The following is a 22,317-nucleotide window of genomic DNA, read 5'->3' as shown; positions in this document are numbered from 1 at the left end:
GACAAGGATCCAATGAGCCCAAGGACCACACCATGCTCCAGTGTCTGCTTTGGTACTATTTCTATGGATGCCCTTCCTAATGCCAACCACTCTACAGTGTCTACTGGATGCTTTTTTCATACCACCAACACCATGTAGCTTGCAAGTAATGGTGGATGGTTGTTGCCTTCTTATGTTAGTTGAGGGTTAAGAGGTAAGGACAGAGCAGGTTCTTGTTGTAGTGGAGCTACAAGGCTTCTCATATTTAGGAGAGAGAGTGAGAATGAAATAGTGGTATCTCCAAAGAGGTAGATAGTGGTGATAAAGTGTTCAGGTGGTGCCTCAGGTAGAAGGATTAGTAGTGGGAGGCAGTTTGCATGAGTGTAAGGGGGGGAAGAGGTAGGGGGAGTGAGAGAGAGAAAGGGGTGGGTAGGCAACATCTGTAAAGATGGTGGGAAGGGTTGAGGAGAGGGTTGCATGAGTTGGGGAAGCTTGAGGGATGTCAGCAGCAGGGTAGTAATGACACCATCAGCAAGGGTAGAAAAGAGGTGGTGTGACTGGGTAGAAAAATAGACATGCATGGTGGATGAGGAGAGATATATAATTTCATGGTCCCAGGAGGAGGGAAGAGTTGCAGTGGGGAAAATGCAGGGAGGAAAGCAATGTGAGGAGGGGAATGATTCATATACACAAATATATATATATACTCTTTACTCTTTTACTTGTCAGGAAGCATAGAAGTTTTGAAGGATACAGTGTTCCGACAACTAACAACTGATGCCGGCAGTTTGTTCCATACTTCAGCATCTCTTAGCATGAAAAAATGTTTCCGAAAGTCATGGGAGCTGTGCTGTTTTCTGACTTTGTAAACATGTCCACGGGTGTTAGACAGGTGGAATTTGAAAAGGTGCTCAGAGTTATTGTTTGTAAGATGGTTAATAATTTTATGGGTGTTTGCCAAGTCAGCTGCCAGATGTTGGAGTTTCAATGTGTCCATGCCCAGGGAAGTAAGGCGTTCAGAATATGGCAAATGCCTGATGGAGGGTATTCTCTTGGTTGCAAACTCTATTTTCAGATGCACAAACCAGTTATACTAACACCACCAGAAACTTTCCTCTCTTTTTACAAGACAACCTGTGCTGTGATCCAAAGAGCAGATATGTAGATGGAGCAATGTTTCAGCTAAGTGGAAAGAAATATGGATGTGGAATAGTAAACAAATAGAATGTCACAAAAGCTAAGTAACAAAGCTGGAAAGAATGGAAAAATTAAGAAGAAAGGAACAATGTCAGGCAGCTAGAAAAGCTTGGTGTCACATATATACTTAGCAAAGATAAAGAAAGAAGTAGAAAGTCAGGTGCTTACCAAAGTACAGTGATGTTAGAATCAGAGTTGTAAGGTGAAAGGTATGTATGGTACTGCACTCTGATACTGAGAAGTAAAGGGCATGAAAATGCTCTACGAAAGGTTACTGAATAGAAAAAGGTACAGAAGAGAAGGCGGCAAGCTGGCAGAATTGTTAGCGCGCCGGGCGAAATGCTTAGCGTTATTTCGTCTGCAGTTACGTTCTAAGTTCAAATTCTGCCGAGGTCGACTTTGCCTTTCATCCTTTCGGGGTTGATAAATTAAGTACCAGTTATGCACTGGGGTTGATGTAATCGACTTAATCCCTTCATCTGTCCTTGTTTATCGCCTCTATGTTTAGCCCCTTGTGGGTAGTAAAGAAATAAGAAAAAGGTACAGAAGAGAGATGGGCTAGTACAAATAGACCCAACAAAGGTACCAGTTATTGAAATTGACAGCTATATAACCAAAATGGCTGAAGTCAGAGTCAGCTCTGAACCAGCAAACATGTTTTCTCTTCTCTCATCAGAAAAAGGGGGAAGACTATGAATTCTTCAAGGCATAGCTGCAACAAGTAAAAGATAAATGGATTAAAATATAGTGATAATGTAATTATAATATTTGGTTGTCTGGAAAGTTCGTGTTGATTTATAGTAGCTTACCTTTCGACTTATTTTAGAACATGGTTGAGTCCATTTAGAGCACAGTTTAAGCTATCTTTTCGTGGAAGAAGGTTTATGTTCCTATAACCTGTGTTATTTCTGTAACCCTTTAAAATGGAAGATAAGAAAGTTCATTTTCGACACTTGATGCTTTGGGAACCAGACAAAAATTGCTGCAGCTCGGCTGGGATGTGTTGCCCCACCCTCCATATTCACCAGATATTGCTCCTTCAGATTTTCACTTATTCCGGTCTCTGCAGAATAGTCTTAATGGTAAAAATTTCAATTTCTTGGATGACGTAAAAAGATACCTTGATGAATTCTTTACCATGAAACCACCTCAATTCTGAAAAGAGGGTATTTTCAAGCTAAAGGAAAGATAGAGATGCATTGTGCAAAAAAATGGTTATTTGGTTGATTTAAAATGTAATGGCAAGTATTTATTGACCTTTTTCTTTCCTTTAAAAATCGGCATGAACTTTCCGGACAACCCAATGCTTACAATACTTACATTTAGACACAAATCTAGGGAGCAAGGTAACAAGCTATTCATATTATCAGCTAGTCTTAGTTTAAGAATATGTTGTTTAGTTCCGTTGTTACTGTTCAGACATTGTGTATTTAACACTACATAATTCATCAAGATGGGGGCACATGGCCTAGTGGTTAGAGCAGTAGACTCACGGTCGAAGGATCATGGGTTCGAATCTCAGACCGGGCAATGTGCGTGTTTATGAGTGAAACACCTAAGCTCCATGCGGCTCCAGCAGAAGGTAATGGCGAACTTCTGCTGACTCTTTCACCACAACTTTCCTCCTGCATCTTGCAGCTCACCTGCGACGGACCGGCGTCCCATCCAGGTGGGGAACCTATATGACAAGGAAGCTGGGAAACCGGCCTTTATGAGCCAGGTGTGGCTCGAGAAGGAACAAACACTTCATCAAGATGTTAGGATATATATTTCTCTATTGCCCACAAGGAGCTAAACACAGAGAGAACAAACAAGGACAAAGGGATTAAGTCGATTACATCGACCCAGTGCGTAACTGGTACTTAATTTATTGACCCCAAAAGGATGAAAGGCAAAGTTGACCTCAGCAGAATTTGAACTCAGAACATAAAGACAGATGAAATGCCGCTAAGCATTTTGCCCGGCATGCTAATGTTTCTGCCAGCTCGTCGTTAGGATATAATTTAAGAGAGATTTGTTTGTTATTTCCAGAACTTTTGGTTTTTTAGGTCAAAAATGTTCCAAATCTGACCATCCTATTATTTTTGCATACTTGGGACTACTTATCCACTGAATTTTTCGAATTTGAAGACAGTAAGGAGTGGGGACTTGGCTGCTATTTCTAACACCTATGTAATAACTGCAGTAGTCATTGTTTAGCCCCAGGTCGTTTTTAGTTGAGCAGACCCAAGACAAAAATTATTCAATAATGACCAATTCTTCTTTAAAGATATCTTGTTTGTTTGTTCCTTCTCGAGCCATGACTGGCTCATAGGGCTGGTTTCCCAGTTTCCTTGGCGTATAGGTTCCCCACCTGGACGGGACACCAGTCCGTTGCAGGAGGAAAGAGTGAGAGAAAGTTGTGGCAAAAGAGTCAGCAGAAGTTCGCCATTTCCTTATGCCAGAGCCAAGTAGAGCTTAGGTGTTTCACTCATAAACACACACATCGCCCGGTCTGAGATTTGAACCTGCGATACCTCGACTGCGAGTCCGCTGCTCTAACCACTAGGCCATGTGGTTAAAAAGACATCTTGTACCAAATACTAAATTATCCAATACAATCTTTCAAAATAATAGTGTGCTTCGAGGGAGATTTGGTTGTTATTTCTAACAGGTTTCATAACCACATAGGGGCTCTGTCATTGGCTCATAATATTGAAGTTGTTTCATTCAAATGGGAGAGAGGTGACAAGATTGGATAGCCTAACAGAAGTTCTATTGTTAAACACAAAGTAGGCAGAAACTATGTGTCAGGAATGTTGCTTAAGAATTATTCATGTGTTTGTAATGTAGTTCAGGTAAGTTAGTTTCAGAAGACATTGTGAGATTTCTAACTATTCTGTGTCACAATAAAACTTTTACTAAATTCATACAAAAAAAAAAGGGTTGTAATGACAAATTAGATTTTTTTAACATTGACCTAAGGCATGTATGGTTACAAATTTCAATATACACCCAGGTGGTTTTGGATTCCATCATCTTGGGAATGTGTCTTGCACAATCGCTTTGGGAGAATAGAATTTGTTGGAATGAAACTATGTGACAGTCCACTATTGTCATCATCATCATTTAAAATCAACGTTGGCATGGATTAAATGTTTTGTCAAGATACAATGGGTCTAACGAGTGCACCTGTGCTCCAATGCCTGCTTTGTCATGGCTTCTATGGCAGGATGCCCTTCTTAACATCATCCACTTAATAGAGTATCCCGGATGGCTTTTTCATGATATCAACACTAGGGAAGTCTGTATTTTTCATGCCATCATACATATATATATTTCTTTACTACACACAGAGGGGCCAAACAAGGACAGACAGGGATTAAGTCGATTATATCGACCCAAGGGCGTAACTGGTACTTTTATTTATCGACCCCGAAAGGATGAAAGGCAAAGTCGACCTCGGCGGAATTTGAACTCAGAACGTAGCGACAGACGGAATACTGCTAAGCATTTCGCCCGGCGTGCTAACGTTTCTGCCAGCTCGCTGCCTTTATACATATATACAGTCACTGGTACTTGTGCCGATGTGTAGGTGACACGTTAAAAAGAAAAAAAAAACAATTTTTCCATGACCGTTGCCAGTATCGCCTGACTGGCCCCCCCCCCGTGCCGGTGGCACATAAAAGCACCCACTACACTCTTGGAGTGGTTGGCATAAGGAAGGACATCCAGCTGTAGAAACTCTGCCAAATCAAGATTGGAGCCTGGTGCAGCCATCTGGTTTGCCAGTCCTCAGTCAAATCATCCAACCCATGCTAGCATGGAAGGCGGACGTTAAACGATGATGGTGGTGGTCTAAGAATTCATAAGTCCAGAAAAATAAACACAGATGGGGAGCTGCTACAATCATTAGCATGCTAAACAGTGTTTCTTTCAGCTTTACATTCTGAATTAAAATTTGACCACTTTTCCCCCAAGCAAATTTCAGGCCTTGTGTCACTAATAGAAACTTTACATGTATAATTTTGTACATTCTTTTAAAGCTAGTCCATTGGAATGCTATATTTTGTGTCAAGTATTTCTCTATCTGCCAAGACATTGCACCCTTTAAGACATCCCTGCTTCCTGAAATTCACCAACACTGCACCTGGTATCCCCACCTCCACATGTATATCATGACTCATACACTGTTCACTTTCCTGACTTTTGTACATAATTCTATATACTATACGTGCATCTTTGATGAGTTATAGTACACCTGAGCACTATACACAATAATTTCATTATTATTATCATTATTTAACCCTTTCATTACTGTATTTATTTTGAGATGCTCTGTGTTTCTTCCAATTACTTTAAATATAACACAGTATTTAGTAAAATAACTTTGTTATCATTAAGCTAGTGTTAGGAACATAAATTGTGACTAAAGTTTGGTGGAAGATTTTGATTCAAAACTTATGAAAACAAGACATTTGTACAACAGAGCCAGAGGCGGTTTCAGCCGGCTTGGTAACGAAAGGGTTAATAGATGACCACAACAAGCAGCAGTGGAGTGAGTCCAAGGAAGGGTTCTCCCCTCAAGTGTGATGAAACCCTGGACACTGGATGTATATATATAACGTTGTCTAAAAAAGCTGAAGGAGTTTGAATGAAGGCCCTTGAAATATTTGCTTTGTACTCTTGTTACTCTTACCTCCAAAAACGTATTGTACCTATGAATGGCCAGTTAGAAACCTGTAACAATGTTACTGTTCATTACTTGACTTAGGGAATTAAAAGAAAATAAGTAAAATAACTAAAATACTTTAGATAAGAAATATCTTTTACAGATATAAAAAGAAAATTCAGTGAAAGGAATTTATATTAATACAAGAAGTAATTTTACCTTTTTGCTAGTTTATATTACACATATTTGTTTGTATATATTTATATAAATGTATATACATATATATGTGTATAAATACATTGTGTATGAGTGTTAAACACTCCTAATTATTTTATTCGTTTAGTTGAGTACTGAGTCCGTTATACGTCCCCTTAACACTTTCCCTCACAATAGAGTTTTTCACAATGTCACAAAGTACACAGAGTACATGAACTCACCATCAAATTAACACTTTTGAGTTCTTTTGTTCACTTACATCAATGGAAAGAATTGTTTCCCATCCGCTGCTGATTCTATTGGTTTTTATAGTCAATAAAAATAAAAAGAGAGAGACCGATATATAAGTTATTTAGATTACAAACGAAGGCCGAAAATTAATACTTTAAACCTTTTATAAACATATTCCCAATGGAATATACTGACCATACATTGCAATTATCTTTGAAAATAAGTATTGGGGGAGGTTAGAGAAATAACCCAGTTTTCTGTTACTAAGATGGTGCTTGGAGTATAACATTTGTGATGGAATATTCTAATTCAAATACAAATACTTTAAAACAATTTGTATCATGTCACTACTGTTTCGCTCTGATTGAGCAGACAACCCAACCATAACCATTCCATCTTTAATCTGCACCCCCACCTCCAGCCTGGAACACTTTTGTCTCATGTCCTAATTTTTTTTTCAGTGTTTGTAGTGTGTGAAACTGAGGGGAAAATTCAGCTGCTATTATTAGCAACTTACTGTACAAGAATACCATCATTCGTTTAATCGTCATTTAACGTCTGTTTTCCATGCTGGCAAAACCAGATTCCAGTCTGTTGGCTTGGTTTCTATGGTGGAATGCCCTTCCTAATGCCAACCACTTGTGTTTTTTATATGGCACCAAGTGCATTTTACTAGCACCAGCACTAGTACTGTCAGATATAAAACCAAAGGAAGGTGTTCTCATATAGATCTGTATAATTTCCTTTATTTAACTTTGATTTTGAGATTATTTAGTGATAGTCTCATATCAAATCACTTGCCAGACAAGTATATCTCTGAAAACTATGTGGAAACTAAAACAATATCTGCACAGAGGTCACACATTGGCCAATTAAAAACACACAAAAACTGTTAACTTCACTGAAACATTTGGTGTTAAAATTTTTGTTGCAACCTGGGTACTGACACAATTTCATTGCAACTGGTGCCAGCGGAACTGTGTCAGTGGCCAGGTCATGGTTGGTGCAAATATATGGGAAATTACCACCTGTATCAACTCTTGTGAAAGGTAGAAGAGTCTAGTTTGCTGGACATAAAAGGGCACCATTCGAGTGTGATCGTTACCAGCGTCGCCTTACTGGCACTTGTGCCCCTGCTAGTAGGGTGCCAAGAGCACCATACGAGCGTGATTGTTGCCAGAACAGCCAACTGGCTCCGTGCTAGTGGTTGAAAACAAGGTAATTTCTACTCTTCTCCTCTGGAAGCCATCTGCTTGCGATACCAGAGGGTGCACACTCTCCTACACTGATGTAATCTCCAGGGATACAGGCATCCAGCAACAGGACCTCCGTAGTGCTATGATGGACCATGAAGTCTGGTGTAACATAGTAAATTCCATTGTCTCGACCACGGTCGAACAATGATGATGATGATGATATTGGTGCAATGAAAGTTCTGACACCAAATAACAAAAGTTTAAGTGAAATTAATTTTTCTGGTTTTCAAATGGCTAAAATATGTCTTCTACACTGTAATTGTGTTAGTAACGGTTACATTGAGGTAATCAATCAATCAATCAATACAAATATAGAAGACTACTTGATTTATATTTTTGTGTATATTTGAGATTATAATTGAAGTTCTAAGTGCAACACCTCAATGGTCAACCAATCCTCAGTTACATTTTAATTATCATCATTATTAGTCTCTCTCTCTTTCTCACTGTGAAGGATCAGGCAGTGCTTTTGTATTCTTGAGCAAAACATTTCATTCGACACTGACAGAGTGGCTAACTGGCTTCCGTGCCAGTGGCACATAAAAGGCACCATTCGAGTATGATCGTTATCAGTATCGCCTTACTGGCACTTGTGCCTGTGCTGGTAGGGTGCCAAGAGCACCATCCGAGCGTGATCATTGCCAGAGCAACCAACTGGCTTCCATGCCAGTGGCACGTAAAAGGGCACCATTCGAGCATGATCGTTACCAACATTGCCTTACTGGCACCTGTGCTGGTGGCATGTGTATAAAGATTTGAGCGAGGTCATTGCCAGTACTGCCTCCTGTGCCAGTGGCACGTAAAAAGCACCCACTACACTCTCGGAGTGGTTGGCGTTAGGAAGGGCATCCAGCTGTAGAAACTCTGTCAGATCAGATTGTAGCCTGATGCGGCCGTCTGGTTCGCCAGCCCTCAGTCAAAATCGTCCAACCCATGCTAGCATGGAAAGCGGACGTTAAACGATGATGATTGCTCAAGTCCGTTCAGCTGTAAATGAATAACCCTGCAATGAACTGGCATCCCATTAAGGAGGAACGTTGCAATCTCAGTCCCTTATACACCTTGGCGAGTGGGGAACTGTCCCCATGAGAGAATAAAAAAGAAAAGACCTGAGACAGTTTTACTTACTCTCTCCCCTGTGTCCATGAAACAGAAATAAAAATGAATGAGAAATTCTTTCTTTCATTAATACAAAATATTAAATCTTTAGGAGAGGGTGGTGGGTACAATTAATTGTATTATCTCAAGAGCAAGACTTGTAATTTATTTCAATAACTTAAGATAAAAATAAAGTGACGTGGTTTGAACTTGAGCCAAATAATGAATTCCCCCAAAAGTTAGTTATTCCAAGCTGCCTTTACTGGGTATACCTAAAATCAAAGATGTTCTCTCACTGAACAATCCCTCACCCTCTTTTTTTGTGTGTGTGTGTACCTGGGCTTCCATTGTCTAATGTGCCCTTTTTTCGATTTAAGACAAAAGTTATATTTTGAGGGAATTTGGCTACTATTTCTCGCAGATAGAGCAACTACTCAGAGGCTCTCTCATTAGATTGCAGTTATAGAGAAAAAGTAAAGGTGATTGAATTAATCAAACTCCAGTACTTGACTGGTTTTTATTTTATTGACCCCTGAAAACAATGAAAGGCAAAGTTGATATGGCAAGATCACAGAAGTCATAACGAAAACCTTTAAGACAAAATATTCCATTATTTCTGCCACTCTACACTACAAACTGTCAATAGAAAAACTGACATCCAACAAGGAAATATACACAATTATTTTTGAGCAGTTTATTCAGAATTTCTGCAAACCTCATTTACCTGTAACTTTTTAGAACACAGGACAACAAATAGGAAGATTATTCAATGATATTCTCAATAAAATGAAGATATCACCTTCTTTGTGCAGATTATTATTATTATTATTATTATACGAGAACCAACAAAATAGTATTTTGTGCTCATAGATATTATTTCTCACTGATTAAACCTAGGGTTTATATTAAAATTTCAAATATTTGTTGAATGACATCATTTTTTAAACGATACCTAAAATAATAATTTAAGTAACCATGTACAGTGATAAGCTAACAAGCCTTATAATCTAGGTTGTCAAAGATAGATTTCAGAATGTGCAAGTTGGTTGTAACCTTTTACTTCATAATTTACTATTGTTGTCTAGCCCTGATTGAACCAACCTATGACTAAAGACATTCCATCCCATGGCCATACTGTAATTTCATTTTTTTTTCTCTCAGGTATGGTGAATTTAGTTATTTCCAACAGGTTACTAGAATTAAAAACTTTAAAAAAATTTGCTAATCAGACACCCCTGCCATTAAACTTAGATACAGAATTTAAGTTTAGATAAAAATTAATGTACTCATTAATATATCCTTTCAATTTTGTTAAGCTGCACCCACATATTATTCAGCATATATACTCTTTACTTGTTTCAGGCATTTGACTGCGGCCATGCTGGAGCACCGCCTTTAGTTGAGCAAATTGACCCCGGGACTTATTCTTTGTAAGCCCAGTACTTATTCTATCGGTCTCTTTTGCCGAACCGCTAAGTGACGGGGACGTAAACACACTAGCATCAGTTGTCAAACAATGCTAGGGGGACAAACACAGACACATATATATACATATATACGACAGGCTTTTTTCAGTTTCCGTCTACCAAATGCACTCACAAGGCTTTGGTCGGCCCGGGGCTATAGCAGAAGACACTTGCCCAAGATGCCACGCAGTGGGACTGAACCCGGAACCATGTGGTTGGTTAGCAAGCTACTTACCACACAGCCACTCCTGCGCCTATATCATGGCAATAAATGTTAAGCAACATAACACACTGCATCCATAGAGGCACCACTTATACTGACAGACTTCAGGTTGTAAATCTGAGACAATTCATTCAGAAAACTACTACCTCTATGACAGCTGGTAATGTTGATTTCGTATTCTAATTAAAAAGTACTATTTTGTACAAGCAATTTTGCAGGTTGGATTTTTAATTAGCTTTTGTGATCATCCCATTGTTAGCATTCATTTATCCAGTCTGCCAGCCCCTGGCTGTGATAGGAGCAATGTATCACCAGCTTGCAGATAATCATGTGGAGTGGTACTGGAGTATGGCGATTACCAAGCAACAAAATGGCCAGTGTTAATTCTGCATAAAGTTGGACATGACTTCTGTCTCTCTCTTTTCTAGGAGGGATTACATTTGCCCTACCCTACATTATCACCAATGCTGGCAGACAGGTGAGTAATTACTTATCTGTGTCTAATTCTGGTGGCAATGTGACACAAAGTCAGCAGATTAACTTAATCTGGAGGCTGTGAGCCTGACACAAAATCACAATATAGAACATGATCATCATCAAGTACAGTGAAAAGCTTTAATATGTCATTGTTTCAAATGATTGTCAGACCAATCAAAGTGCCTGGACAGATGCAGGTGGAACTGGCAAACGACCCGGTCAACGTGCATTCAGTAAGAAAACCACAACGGTGAATGACAACTGGTAAGTTGATATCTTAAACTGAAAGTAGATTACTGACAACCATATATCTGCACAGAATATCACAACATGCCCTGTTGAGAAGTAAAGATGCAAAGACAGACTCCCTATAGAACCATTAAACACTTAGAGAAATTATAACTTTCACACTGGTGGCAAGTTGACCAGCCACTTGTGTCAACGTATCATTAAGTCACCAGTATTGACATCATGAGTTTGAACAACTAAGCATGTTACACACTAATAATTCATCTAAATACAATGAGCCATAGAGGAATCTGCTATTTGTTTGCTTGATATGCAACAAACAACTAAATCTCCTTCAAATTATGCTCTAGTGTCTGTAATGTTTTGTGAGTATATTTCTAATGAGACAAGTCATGTATTTCAATTAGTTTTGAGAATATTCAGGGAATTTGTGTTAAGTAAAATAATTAATTTTGCTATTAACAATCAGGTGATTGGAATATATTATTTACATGAAAATTCTTACAGCAAAATTGTGATAGGCTTTCATTTGAATATGAACACTTCAAAATGGACAGTTTTGTGTTTTTGGATTAAAGAACCTGAGGTAGTCACAGCATGTTAGTATTGAAAGGGTTAAAACAAGAACATATCAGATATTGTCTAATGCATAAGGGGAGAGGACTCAGATGAGGGGGTCACAATTGGCCTTTGATCACAGGTCATTCAACTAGGATGGTCTGGATCTCACAATTGTAAGGGAGTACCATCCATTTGAGAATTAAGTGTATTGTCCATATTGTGTAGCAGTGATGGTGACAAGATACTAACTGCGGAGCATTTACTGAGCAGTTTTATTCATCGAGCACGTAGCTGCAAAATCTCAAATTGAAAAACAGTTTTAAATTATTAGCTGAAACAACAAACATTAAACGTTTCCAAAGACTGAAAGACAAATTGTATTACCCCACCATCACACCATCCCCAAATAAAAATCCACATCCTTTAAACTGGAGTTAATCTTGTTGGGTAGAAACTCTAAAGCCGATGGTCTAAAAACTGTTTACTCACTAAATGCAAAAACATTTATCAATGCATTTATACATAGTATGTCAAGAAGCATGTTCAAATAAAGAGAGCGGGAGAGAGAGAAGAGCATACTAGTAATGAATATACATTGTTTAATGAATCATTTAAAAGGCATTCATATCAATAAAATTTGAACTTTTTATATATTTATTTCTTGACATAAATTCTAAATGCATTGATGTAGTTAGTCTCAAAATGTGAAAAATGTTAAAGAATATCAAAGCCCAGACCAACTCAAAAATACCTATCCAATAAGTCATGACATTTATTTCAGGAAATCAAGATTCAAAAGTGTTTGATTCCATATTCATAACCCCCTCCCCTCCATTTTACCATTCTATTTATCACATTATCTAGGGTGATAGAGAAGTTTATGAGTCAATCTTTAGAGAGCAATTACTGAATGTTCAAAGGAAAAAAAAAATGTTTTTGACACAATTCTTATAGAAACACCAGGTCAAACATCCAATTAGCAGCAGCAGCAAGTGTCTGCAGTCTCCTCTCCAGTATATTTTACCAGTCAAAATTGCGAAAAGAAACAAAATATTTCCTGGACAGCAGGTAGTAATGGACAGAATACAATCACAGGTCCATTAACAAGTTCAACATCGGTCAGTATAAAGGACTATGAAAATACAGCTGTATTGAGATTTGGAAATTTCTTTGGCCCTACAAGTATTTAATTTTTTTTTTTTTTTTTGGTCAAGTTATGTATGTCCACACAACACAGAGAAACTAGAAAAAGTATATGTTGTGTCCACTACAATTCAGGGAAATATTGTTAAAAGTAAAAGTTCCAGAAAAAATTTGAATCCTAAGATCTCTATTGGGAGTTTCAAGAAGCTAAAACAAAATAAAAGAATGAAGGAAAGAGGTGAAAGATAGCTTCCACTTTGTTTTGTCCTTCATACAAATTAACCTAACATGAAATGAAGGTCAGACATTTTCACCCAGAAAAATGTATAAGTTACAGGTAAAATACAACTGATACTAAATAAATATATCCTTTTGATATCTTTATTTCACCTGTTTGATGCTTAATTTGTTTACATAACCACACATTCAAATTTTTAATTCTTTTTAAATAGCATCCAAACTTTTGGAACCAATGAGAGGATCTTTGTTATATCTCAGTCAGTTAGAAATTTCCTTCAATTCACACCCTACCATCTTAAAGGACACATTTGCTAATGTAGTACCAAATAACTCGAAAAAAAGATGGGAAGGTCACAGCTGGAAAGCCTTTGATTTTAGATCTGCTTTATCAGGTTTGACCTGGGGGCTCAACGACAGATTTTTATCTCTTTAAAAAGATATTTTTAATAAAACGCAAAATAATTAAGTAATTGATTTCCTAAACATACGCAGATCCTAGAAAATATTTAAAATGATTAATTTAACACACTAAAGAAAGGTTTGACACAAGTTAAATATTTCGTGATTTTTGTCATAGAATTTCTGTAGCTTTTGTAGCTAAAAGTCTTATGTTAAACATTTCCAAACATAAGTTAAATAATGTTATTGTCATAACTGTTTACAGAATTATATTGGTCTCATAACTGCATCTACATTTCATACAAAAAATTAAGGTCCTTATAATGCTTATTTTATAACAGAATATCTTTCAATTAAATTACAGGACCAGTAGGGTACATTGAATTGCAAGGCAACCATGTTTTTATATTCTAATTAGAATATAATTAGTCTTCAAAACTAATCACAAACACTTATTTTATTTGATCATTTGTTCAGAATATATTTTATCTCCTAAATAGAAATAATCTAAGCAAGACTAAAATGTCATCTAATTAAGCAATAAGATACAACACACATATATATATATGTGTATGTGTCATATAAATGTGTATGTATAAAGAGATTTATATACTGTCATAGTGATACGTGTAACATGTATTGACTCAGATTAGCTCATATCTAAATTAACAAAACTTTGTCACATATACAATCATATACAAAAACCTTTAAATTTCTAGAAAAATTAAATGATCTCTTAAAGGAATATAAAAAATATAAAAATCAGTAAAATTCCAGAAAATATCATAATCTTGTTTTCGTTATATAAGCCAGTCAATATGTTTTGTTACGATTTTACAACCAGCCAAATTCCCCACCTCAAACCGAATTGAAAATATTTTTTTTTTTTTATTGGCAGGAAATATAAACTAAATACTGCTTCAAATAAAATTTTTAAATTTTGATTTTGATTTTTTTTTTTCTGATGAGAAAGATAAGACAGAAAGGAAGCTGAAAGCTATCAGCCCTTAACCATAGCAATTCAATAAATCAATAGCAGCTGTTTAAACAGAATTATAATTATGTAACAATAGGGCTTTACTTCTTGACAACAAAATATTAGTAGCAAAGCAAAAAAACGATAAACAATATTGTTTATATTAATTTTTTAAATATTTTTTTTCCTTTTTTTTTTTTCAAGTGATCATGTAGGATTTATTTTAAGAGAAAAAAAATTCATTTAAAAATTCTGGGAAGTACAATTTGATGTGGCAGCAGCAGCATAGCCAATGGTGAGCCAAGAAGTTACCTTCCAGCAACTAATATGACAGCTCAAGCTGCACAGGGAAGCAGAAAACATAACATTATTAGGGTTTCATTATGAAAAAGAAAATTGTTTAAAATATGAATTAATATCTAAGGAAGTCGACATTAGTTATGAAGCATGTTTTTTTTCTTTTTTTCTTTGTTCTTGTTGTTAAGCACCTTAGTAATAAAATTAATAAGTGATGTAGCCAAGTGGAAAGGCTGCTGCCAATAGAAGTGGGACAAAAGATGACAAACTACAAAAGAATTTCTTCCTGATGCCAGACTTTCATTACAATACCTAATTGTTATAATATTACTTGCGTCAGTGTTAGAAATCCTTATTATTATTATTACCATTACCATAATTAATACTATTATCCAAAAGAATCCCTGACAAATATCTGAGTGTGGAGAATTCTTTACCAGAATCATAGAGGAAGATGTATGAAGTTCAAGACTATTGGTTTTGCTGTAAACATGTGTACACAAACTAATCATATTACCACAGACATACTTAACTGCAATTAATTAAATTGTGTACACATATATACTGATACAAAACAAACAGGGTGCAATCACATTAATTTTCAAATTAAATGCATCTACATTTACACATATGTATATGTTGTTGAGTGTTCAGCCATATAAGACTCAATTCATAGGACTGAGTTTACTCATATATATACATATATATATATTTACGCACACAATATGTGAATGCGTTTTTCATGTTCCCATAAGAATTTAAGGAACTGACTGCAGCTGATTGTTATCATTGTCACTTCTACATCTGTTTTTATTTTCTTCTGAACAAAATGGAACTTAACAGCATTGAAGCATCAGAAAGTAATTCTTATGTATAGAAGAGTTGTCCTTAGAAAAAAAAAAAAAAATGGTTACTTCAAAATTTGCTTTAAATTACTCATTTTTTATACATACTTGCAAATCTGTGTGATCAGAAATTGGGTGACGGTTTATTATCCATCACAAGAGTTGTAATTTTAAAATTCATTCACTAATCAAACAAACATACATACATACACACACACATATCATGGTCCCACATGGCTTTTTCTTTTTTCCTTACTTTCTAGAAAGGAAATATTTCTCTTTTGTTTTGCAGGTCATTAATTAGCATGAGGAAAACCAATTGCATCCAAACATGGTTTTTTTATTTTTTTTGCCTTGTTTAATATCAAATGAAAACAGCATTTTTTTGGGGAAAAAAAAAAGAACTTGTCTAACAGCTGAACAGATTAGAAAAATAAACCAATGTTAAATTGGTTTGTTTTTCCAAGTAATTTGTTTTATTTACTTAGATTGGAAAAAAAAAAATATCTGCTCAATCCTGCTTTTAATCCCTGGCTCAGGAATATTTTTGTATGTAACATTTTTTTTTTTATTATTTATTTTTCAAAAATATAACAAAATCCCTCCCTTCAACTGCAACAGATCCCTTTAATAAAACAGACTGAAATATTAAAAGGGAATCTTGGCAATGAGGTGTCTTTTTTTTTTTTTCTGCAAAATTGGAGAATTTCAATGGAGTTTATTAGCTTGGCTGCACTTAATGGACATCTGTTGTAGAGACAGCAGGATGGCAAGTATGCATGCACAAACACACATACACACATGTGCACACACTAGATGGCCAAATATCTTTAGATATATTGGCTGGCTTACAAAAAATATTAATTCATATGAATGCGCATGTGCAATTGAATATGTGTATATGTGTATTATAAGTCATATTTGTTTATATATCTATGTACCTATAGATATTACATAGATATCTATTGATAGTTGTCTTTTTTGTTTGAAATGTCTTTATTAAAAATTTTAATCAAACAGAAAATTTATTTCCTTTCCTGTTAGGAATTTTAGATTTTCCTACTTCAAGTCCAAAAATTTACAAAAGATCAAGTTATCATTGGGGCCCCTCAAACTTGGGCTTTAGTCAGGATTTGAAATTAGAAGTCAACCAAGTGAGGCCCTCATAGAGTCCATCTCCTGTTGTTGCACATGATGGCTGCACATACCAATTCCTATCGCGCAGTCGAGTAAGACCTAGTTTCTCTTGAATTTCGTGTGGTTTCATTGCTGTAAGAAACAATAAAAGACATACACGTAAAAATTTATTCAAGTTGCATTACCAAGATACAAAGACACTAATATTTGAAAAACAATCATATTATATAAGACAAAATTTAAAAGAATTGGCAAAAAGAAGTTGAAGTAAAACCATTTGAAAATCAAATTACTTTTAGTGCATATTGGGACTATCATACAAAGAACCATGTTCTTTTATGGCTTACTTTTTCTTTATTGCAACATTTTTGGTGTGGCACTGGTTGTTTGGCTCCAGGTCAATCTGCATTGAGTAAACCTTTGATTAAAAGGCATAACAGCTCGACCATTATATCATTTCAAGGATATCTAGCACATCCTTCATCATCATCATCATTTAACGTCTGCTTTCCATGCTAGCATGGGTTGGATAATTTGACTGAGGTCTGGCGAACCAGATGGCTGCACCAGACTCCAATCTGATCTGGCAGAATTTCTACAGCTGGATGCCCTTCCTAATGCCAACCACTCCAAGAGTGCAGTGGATGCTTTTACGTGCCACCGGCACGAGGGCCAGTTTGGTGGTACTGGCAACGGCCACGCCCAAATGGTGCTTTCAAAATGATAAAGTGAGCTTTGAAGGCATTTAACTTTTGGCACTAAAGGTTGTCACACTAAAGCTGGCTCCAATTTTTATTAACTGGTTAGTTTCCTTGTCTAGCCAGTGTTGTATTCTTTTCACGTTACCTTTCATTCTATGTAATGGTTTTAGATGTTTTTGTAATTATATCATTGAATGTGTATAGCAATTTCATTATCATAGAAACCTAAGATATTTTATGAATGTTCCATAAAAAGAATGTTTAATTTGTATTTGAGCTAAGTGCTTTTGTGTTCTGTGTAATTGGTGGAAATTGTTTTTTGTTGACAACTGTGATTGCTGGATGTTTTAATAGCACATACGTGATTTTATTATTATTATTTTTTTTTTTACAACTATTGTTTCAACAATTAAGATATAATCTTCAGTCTCAAATTGCATAAACTAAGAGCACATGAGCTGAAAGAGTGACTGAGCATCAAAAAAGATCAGCTGATGTCTGTGTGTAGGAGAGGTAGGTGCATTGATAATACAGGATATGAAAATAGAGGATTCCCTGACAAATGAAAAACTGCTGAGCGGAAGATACATGCAGCAAACAATGACTAAAGAAAATCTATGTTAAGAACAGACAGCTGGAGTTTGGACAGATGATGATGATGATCAAGTAGGTCGATCAGATCTCAGAATGGTGGTCCATTCATATAACACAAGATCAGAAGAATTGTGACATGATATACTACACACTGTTCAACTCATGTCATCGTTTAACATCTGTTTTTCATGCTAGCATGATGAGTTGGGCAGTTTGACAAGATTTCTATGACTGGATGCCTTTCCTAATGCCAACCACTTGACTGTGTGTACTGGGTACTTTTTCTCATGCCACCGAAACTAGTGAGGTTGCTAAGTTAGTTGCAAGACTCAGGGTAAAAAAAAAAAAAAAAAGAAAGAAAAAGAAATGGAGGTGGCTTTATGCCAAACGTCAAAAGCAAAACCATGATAGAAGGATAAGCATGGGAATCTTGCGATACGAGAGATACATGGCTGCACCACATTATAGGAGTGGGTTAGAATAGCTAGAATGAAGATAAAAATATTGGTGGCAGTGGGGTGGGCTAGGGCTTGTTCTGTAGGTACAAAATGGTAAGTGTAAGAACGAGTACAAATAGTGGAGGGTAATTTCATTAGAGTATAAGAGGAGGGTGTCACACGATTAGAAGTGTCTGTAGGTATTTACCATCAACCACACCTTCAAAAACAAGGGTAGAGATGTAGTTGATGGTAAATATCAGTATGGAAGGGCGAAGAAGGTGAAAAAGATCAAAGTAGCTCAGAAAAAGGGGTGACAAGAGGTTGCACAGGTGGAATAGAGATAAATCTGTAGATAGATCACTAAGTAGGGAGATGATATACAAGGTGTGAGAGAAAAGAGGGAGGGTACAGAGTTTTTAAGAACAATCTTTGTTACATACCTTCTGGAAGGTCTTGTTTGTTAGCAAATATAAGAATGATAGCATCTCTCATTTCTCGGTCATTAATAATTCGATGGAGCTCTTGTTTAGCTTCATCAATTCTATCTCTATCGGCACAGTCTACCACAAATATAAGCCCCTGTGTTCCAGTATAGTAGTGGCGCCATAATGGACGAATTTTGTCTTGACCTCCAACATCCTGAAGAGACAAAGCAGAAAGTTTAAAATAATAATAATAATAAGCATACATAGGGCAGAAGTCAATTGAAATGAAGGACTCAGAGTCAGTACATGCCTTCTTTATAGCCAAATTAAAACAACAGGTAACAATGACTAATTTAATGAAAATGGTGATATGTATATGATTGTTCACAAATGAAGAGCATAAAATTACCAAATATGAGGCCTATCGTGAGCCCTAGGGATTCATGTCCGAAGCTTAACTGTTTCCACAGTGCATAAGTGACAGATTACAATGGTCCCCATTGAGTGGACACAGATCTGTTGCAGGGTTAATCACACACAGCTGATTGAACTAGAACAATGTGAAATGAAGTGTTTTGCTCAAGGACACAGCACATTACCAAGTCTGAGAATTGAACCTATGATTTTATGATCATAATTGCAACAGCCTAACCACTAGCCCACATGTCTTCACAACCAAACATAAGAATGCTTAAATATATATAGGTTTTACTGTCAATGAAATATGGTCAAGCTGGGGCAATGCTTTCAAGAATTTGTTTTAATCATATCAACCCCAGTACTTGGTAGTATTTGAGCCAGCCTTTTAAGTTGAGTTCCAATACCATCATGACCTCCTAGTTGAGTGATAGATTTAACCCACTGTCCAAGTCAAGATCACCAACTGGCACTATGGGTGTCCTTAGAAGAGTCCACTCTGTTGCAAACACTCTGGGCCAGGTTTCCTGCTTGAGGACATCTCCCTCCTTCCACCCAGTCTCACAGGCCTTGTAATGACTCATGGTCACTAACTTTACTCCTGACTAAATAAATGAAAAATTAAAAAAAAAAAAATCCTAAAAAGCAGAGAACCACCAAAGACAAACTGTACAAATATGTTGGAGTAAAATATGTGAGATGAAAAATATTTCACAAAATGAAATAATCTAGAGAATAAAAATTTAGTCTTGTACTTCAACACAGACAGCAGAGTGTATCATAATGTACTAACATAGATAAAATAAGCTATTATAGCAGATATAAGACGCATACTAATGTAGATATGAAGAGATATAGTAAATATTTTATAGAAGGCATGGACTAATACAGGTATGGGTTTCAAATTTTAACACAAGGGCAGCAATTTGTGGGATGGGCAATTACACTGATCCCAATGCTCAGCTGGTGCTGCTTATTTTATCAACCCCAAAAAGGACAAAAAGTAGAGCTTGATGGAATTTGAACTCAGAACATAAATACAGACAAAATGCCATTAAGCATTTTTGCCTGGTGTGCTAATGATTCTGGCAGCTCACCACCTTATGTACTAATATAGATAATACAGAAGACACAACAGAAGGCACGTAGTAATACAGAAGACACACTAACATAGATATGGAGAGATATCGTAGTAGAAAGAGAAACTATAAAAGAAAAGATAATTATGAGTTCCTAGAATAGACAAAATATAAAATTTCACAGTAAAACATCGTATGTCACTCTTTCACACACATAACCCAGTGTTTTAACAAAATAATGAGTGTCTCAAATACCAACATTATACTGACACAAGGAAAATCAATCCTCCAACCAAAATAAGAGAATTGGGTGACTTCAAAAATTTAAGAATCAAATATCTTGTTACTTTCTACATGACCGACATTAACACTAAGTGAGGAGATATATCAACACCGAGGCAGAAATGTATTTGCGAAACGAAAGGCAGGAGGAAGAAGAGGTTCATAATGACTGTAAAAGATCAGATATTAATAAATAAAATATTAGAAGACTGCAGGCTGGAAAAGAGAGACCAACCAACATACTGACAGGCTAAAGCTTATAATTGTGTTGAACTGCATTCATGGGTCTGTAAATCAATAGCAATGTATAATTTATTAGCAGTAGTTATAGGGTTCATGAAAACTACTATGAGCAAATGGAGGACAAAAATATAACTAAATCACAATGAATGAGTCCGTAAAAACATACAATTTACTTCCAAAATATCATATTCCAGAGACATTCATTCATCACAAATTCTACTGGGTATGGTACTTACAACGTTAAATATTTCACTAAATTCTAGAGGAACTGACTATTAGGTTTGTAAAATTGAATTCAGCCCCTGTATAGACAACATTAAACTTTACTTGTTAAAAGCTGAAGTCAGGAAATAGTTTTGCAAACTGTAACAATCTATAACTAATACCGATACAGGATTTGAGGTTGATAAATATGCAAGAGATGCCTTCAGTCGTGCAACCTGAACAAGTTAGTAAACACTGACCACGGACCTAATCATGTACTAATAAAATATGCATTGGGAGGGGTTTATGAAAATCTGGAAGTCAATGAAAGCAAACAAATAAAACGTATGAAAGTGTTAATAAACTGAGGGAGCACCATCATGGTTGCTAGAAAAGGCAGCCAAATGCCTTCAAAAACATCCGTTTTTGTTTTCTTTATTATTATTTATATTAATGAGCATGGCTGTAATATTTTTGATCATAAGTCTACTCAAAGCTGAACTGGGGCAATAATGAGAAACAAGCCAATAAGCTAGACCTAAAATCTCTGCCAGAGATGAATGCAGTAGCTGTACTGGTAAGTAATGCTTGTTGCCACTTCAACATAGCTTTTCCATTGGAATGGATGTTACTATGATGTTTTAATCCCAAGAGGACATTTCTTCTAGCTGGTTAACAATGCACACAGGCACCTGATATATTACTTGCAATATATGTTACTTTATTACCCACAAGGGGCTAAACATAGAGGAGACAAATGATTTAGTCGATTACATCAACCCTAGTGCGTAACTGGTACTTAAATCAACCCCGAAAGGATGAAAGGCAAAGTCGACCTCGGAAGAATTTGAACTCAGAACGTAATGGCTGACGAAATACGGCTAAGCATCTCGCCCGGCGTGCTAACGTTTCTGCCAGCTCGTCGCCTTCATGATATATTACTTGCAATATATCGGATGCAGGTGTGCTTGGTTAACCAGCCAGAGGAAATATCTTTTGGGAGTTAAAAAAAAAAAAATTACAGTAATGTCTGTTTGAATGGAACAGCTGTGCTGAAATAGCGACAAACATTACTTGCCAACAACGAGAAAGTTACTCCAAAAGGATACACAACTACCAGATGAGTATGATACTAAAGTGTGAACTTGATAACTTCGAACACACAAAGAAACAACAAACTCTACAACAACAGTCTCATTAAACTAGTTTCAATAACATGAAGTCAAAGTTGCAAGATATCCAACTACAAGACAAAAAAATTATGAAGCTACACTATTGAGAATTCATCATG

The 22,317-nt window shown here is 36.2% G+C and overlaps 1 protein-coding gene and 1 long non-coding RNA gene across 3 annotated transcripts in view; both read right to left on the bottom strand.

The window, feature by feature from the left end:
• LOC118763586 overlaps positions 1 to 22,317 on the bottom strand; it is a 198,950-nt gene that overhangs the window by 130,889 nt on the left and 45,744 nt on the right. Inside the window, exon 2 of the long non-coding RNA XR_004999336.1 lies at positions 687 to 694. This is a non-coding gene — a long non-coding RNA (uncharacterized LOC118763586). The remainder of the gene's footprint in view (positions 1 to 686; positions 695 to 22,317) is intronic.
• LOC115212313 (ADP-ribosylation factor 6) overlaps positions 14,350 to 22,317 on the bottom strand; it is a 92,839-nt gene continuing 84,871 nt past the window's right edge. For both annotated transcript variants that reach the window (XM_029781173.2, XM_029781172.2), the window contains exons 5-6: positions 18,817 to 19,015; positions 14,350 to 16,773 (exon numbers count right to left, since the gene is read on the bottom strand). In XM_029781173.2, the coding sequence (XP_029637033.1) occupies positions 16,631 to 16,773; positions 18,817 to 19,015 (342 nt within the window). In that variant the 3' untranslated portion in view covers positions 14,350 to 16,630. The remainder of the gene's footprint in view (positions 16,774 to 18,816; positions 19,016 to 22,317) is intronic.

This window comes from Octopus sinensis, linkage group LG5, assembly GCF_006345805.1.
Source record: "Octopus sinensis linkage group LG5, ASM634580v1, whole genome shotgun sequence".
NCBI lineage: Eukaryota > Metazoa > Mollusca > Cephalopoda > Octopoda > Octopodidae > Octopus > Octopus sinensis.
Note: the sequence above shows the minus strand (reverse complement) of the source record. Positions and strands in the feature narration are given on the sequence as shown.